This window comes from Teleopsis dalmanni, chromosome 1 (genome assembly GCF_002237135.1).
Source record: "Teleopsis dalmanni isolate 2A chromosome 1, ASM223713v2, whole genome shotgun sequence".
Lineage (NCBI taxonomy): Eukaryota > Metazoa > Arthropoda > Insecta > Diptera > Diopsidae > Teleopsis > Teleopsis dalmanni.
In genome coordinates, this window is record NC_051846.1 from 166,014,716 (window position 1) to 166,018,864 (window position 4,149).

Below are 4,149 nucleotides of genomic sequence, written 5' to 3' on the forward strand. Positions count from 1 at the left end.
TTCCTGTTTTACTATGCGTTTTACAGGAGTTTCTAAGGTCATAACACCTGTAAGAATTAGAATAGATTAGGTTAGGTTGTATTGAGTTTCAAGGGTTCCAATTCGGCACACTGTGTTACCGTATATGACAAAAATTCAATGATTTAATACCATCCTGAACCTTTGGTAAAGGTTAAAATGCTATTTAATGGGAAGTTTTATAATTGACCAATATCCTTCGAAAAGAAGCCCCGTGGAATAGTAAGGCGAGGCCACACATGTGCTGGGTAAGAAAAAAGTAGATGAGAGATATAATTGGGAAGGAGGTTCAATCCGCTAGTATGGTTGTCTAATCTGCAATGGCTTGTGAGTAATCTACCACAAGACTAATATCTTTACAGGGCAACTGAATGAGAGTATTGGATTTCCTTTTATTGGAACGCGGCAAATGAAAGAATATGCCAGTGAACTGATTTTAAATTGACTGACATAAAACCAACATATATTTATTTTGAAATTTATTTGCTCAAATACGAATAGCCAAGAGATTACTGTATTTTTATTAACAGCTGTTTTCATTACTAATCAAAGCATCTAATTGGCATTAAAACTGTGAAGTTCTTCAATTCCATTTTATACTGAAGCAGAGACTTCAACTTACAACCATGAGAAATTTTGAAACCAGTTTAGGTCAAAACGCATCCAAAAATTCAAAATCTACAAGATTAAATAAACGCATAAATTATTGAAATTGTTTAATGAATCGATAAATGGTATGAATTTCCAAGCCAGCAGTGTTGTTTTGATATCAACAAATGCAGAAGCAAAACAAAAACCGAGCTTAGGCAGAATTAATATTGAAGCCAAAGGCAGAGTAGTATTACAAAATTATAATAATGAGTAAAAGAGCAAATGACTGACTGAATTAACAGCCAAATCCAGTTAATAAGACATATGCTATATATACAATATAAAAAATGATACGAAAAAACAATATATACCAGAAAATTAATAATTAAAATGAGTAGCAAAAAATGAATTCGGTTTACAAAGAACCACAGCAAATGTTGAAAAAATTTCACTGCAACATTTAAATTTTGAAAGTCAAGTTGTCAAGTCGTCAAGACGAGAAGCGCGCAAAACGAATTTTTGTGAATTTTTGTAAATTTTTAAAATTTAAAAAAGGGAGAAAAATTTTTTTATATAAACAGTTTAATGTCAAGAATGCTAAGGAATATATTATATATTTTTTGTTTTACTTTTTTGCGCCAAGTGACGCCTCTAATCAACGATGAACCGCCAGTCAATGTGGAGAGTTTAAGGCAAATGCTTAACGTTGGCTTACACAACATCCTCTTTCAAAATGCTTACGCTGATGGTGAGTAAACAAAATGATAGATGGAATTTTCTAAAAAAAAGGAGATTAATGATTTTTTACAGCTCCACAACAAAAGTCAACTTACGATTTTATCATTGTTGGCGCCGGCCCAGCAGGTTGTGTTTTAGCTAATCGTTTATCAGAGAATCCAAGATGGACAGTGTATCTCATAGAGGCAGGTGGTACCGAAGGTGTTTTACATCAAGTACCGGCAATGGCGCCTTATTTGCAGACAACGCACTCTAATTGGGGCTACAAATCGGTACCACAGAAGCATTCCTGCTTTGGCATGCGCAACAATGAATGTGCGCTACCACGTGGAAAAATCTTAGGAGGTACGAGTTCTATTAATTTTATGATATATAATCGTGGCAATAGACGTGATTTTGATCGTTGGGCTGCTGCTGGCAGTAGTGGTTGGTCTTATGCAGAAGTTTTACCCTATTTTTTAAAATCGGAAAATGCAAATTTGGCTGGTTTGGAAAATTCACCTTACCACAATAATTCAGGACCTTTGAGTGTTGAAGATGTTAGTTATCGCACGCCATTTGTACATGCCTTTATACAAGGCGCTGAACAACGTGGACACAAGCGTACCGATTATAATGGCGAATCACAATTGGGTACCTCTTATGTGCAAGCCACAACACAAAATGGTCGTAGGCATAGCGCTTTTCGTTCTTATATCGAGCCAATTCGACACCAACGAAGAAATTTACATATAGTAACTATGGCTAGAGTAACACGTGTATTGATAGATCCTGCGACGAAAACTGCCTATGGTGTTGAATTATACTATCGTGATAATTATTACAAAATTTATGCACGCAAAGAAGTTATACTATCTGCAGGTTCTTTTAACTCACCACAGTTGCTTATGTTATCAGGTGTAGGACCGGCTGATAATTTAAATGCAATTGGTGTACCAATCATTAAAGAATTACCAGTGGGCAAATTACTTTATGATCATATGTGTCACTTTGGACCAACATTTATCACTAACACAACAACAGGTGCAACAGTATCGGCGGGAAACCTTAACCTACATATAGTTAAACAGTATGCATTTGGTGATCGTAACACAATGCTATCGTCGATTGGTGGTGTTGAAGCATTAACATTTGGTAAAGTGCCAAAATCTCAGGAACCAGCAGATATGCCCGATTATGAAATCATAACAGTTGGTGGTAGTTTAGCTTCAGATTTTGGTTCCGGTTTAAAAGAAGGTGCTAATATAAAAGATATTATATACGATCGTATGTATCGTCCTTTGGCAAATACTAGACAAGATCATTATACTGTGCTAGTAATGCAATTTCATCCAAAATCTGTTGGTAGACTTTGGTTGCATAATCGCAATCCATTTGAATGGCCACGCATAAATCCTAAATATTTTCACAAAACTGAAGATGTAGAAGTTATTTTGGAAGGCGTAAAAGAAGCAATACGCATTTCTCAAACTCCAGCCATGCAAAGATTAGGAACAAGTTTGTTACCAACACCCATACCTGGCTGTGAAGGATATCAATTTGGTAGCGATGATTATTGGCGCTGTTCTATACGCACCCTATCCTATACACTACATCATCAGGTGGCCACATGTCGCATGGGACCAGCAACAGATCCTACAACTGTGGTTAGTCCCGAACTGAAAGTGCATGACATTAATAATTTACGCGTAGCGGATACGAGCATAATACCATTTCCACCAACTGCGCACACAAATGCGGCATCGTTTATGATTGGAGAGAAAGCGGCTGATATGATACGCTCAGACTGGCATAAATTTTAGTTTAACTATAGAAATTCTTATAAGTTTCTTAATTTTAGTGAATAACTTTAAACGTATGATATTAGGTTAATGCTTATAGCCAAAATAAAACTGTAAAAAATATTTTTTGCATGTTTAATTCGACTCGATTTCTTTGCAAAAGTGAAAAAATAAAATACATTGTGACCGAAAGGTTTCCGGAAATTTTTAAATAAAACGCAAAATTCTTAATCTTCATCAATATTTATTTTATCTCCTTCAAAATATGCTCCATTAGAAGCGATACACAAATGCCAACGTTTCTTCCAATCATCAAAACATTTTTTATAGGCGCTTTCCGGTATGGCTTTGAGTTCCCTCTGCGAATTCTGTTTTACGTCTTCTATGGATTCAAAACGCGTTCCTCTGAGTGGTAATTTGAGGTTGGGAAACAGGAAAAAGTCACACGGTGCAAGATCAGGTGAATACGGTGGCTGTTCGATGGTATTTATTGAATGTTTGGCCTTAAAATCGTTGATAATGTTGAACAAATTGAGGTGAATCGGAACAAGCCGGGCGTTGACACGTCGCATACACAAATTGTCCACCAAAATCAAACGAGCCATCTCACGACCGATGCCTAGCTCTCGTGCTATCTCTCTAACACTCACATGAGGATTTTTGAACACGATTTCCTTTGCCTTTTCAATGTTTTCGTCGGTGGTAGAGGTCGAAGGTCGTCCAGAACGCGGCATGTCTTCGACGGTCGTACGACAGTCCTGAAAGGCTTTGTACCACTCATAAACTTGAGTTTTCGATAAAACTGATTCCCCATAAGCCTTTTGTAGCATTCGCAACGATTCTGCACACGAAATTTCGTTCGAAAAACAAAATTTGATGCAAACTCTTTGTTCAATATTTTTTTCCATTGTTTTTTTCGCAACGCACTACTGAGGTGAACTGGTTTCAACAGCTGCCGTAAACGAACTGTCTGACAGATCGCGCTCATTTTTGGCATAGTAATTGTCCTTAAGTGCTGCCA

General features: G+C 36.7%; 1 protein-coding gene across 1 annotated transcript; it reads left to right on the plus strand.

Moving 5' to 3' along the window:
* Nucleotides 1-1,178: 1,178 nt before the first annotated feature.
* On the plus strand, nucleotides 1,179-3,272 carry LOC119669918 (glucose dehydrogenase [FAD, quinone]-like). Its single transcript, XM_038079972.1, has 2 exons — nucleotides 1,179-1,357; nucleotides 1,420-3,272. Exons 1-2 carry the CDS (start codon nucleotides 1,195-1,197, stop codon nucleotides 3,147-3,149), a joined length of 1,893 nt encoding a protein of 630 aa, XP_037935900.1. The 5' UTR covers nucleotides 1,179-1,194; the 3' UTR covers nucleotides 3,150-3,272.
* Nucleotides 3,273-4,149: the final 877 nt, after the last annotated feature.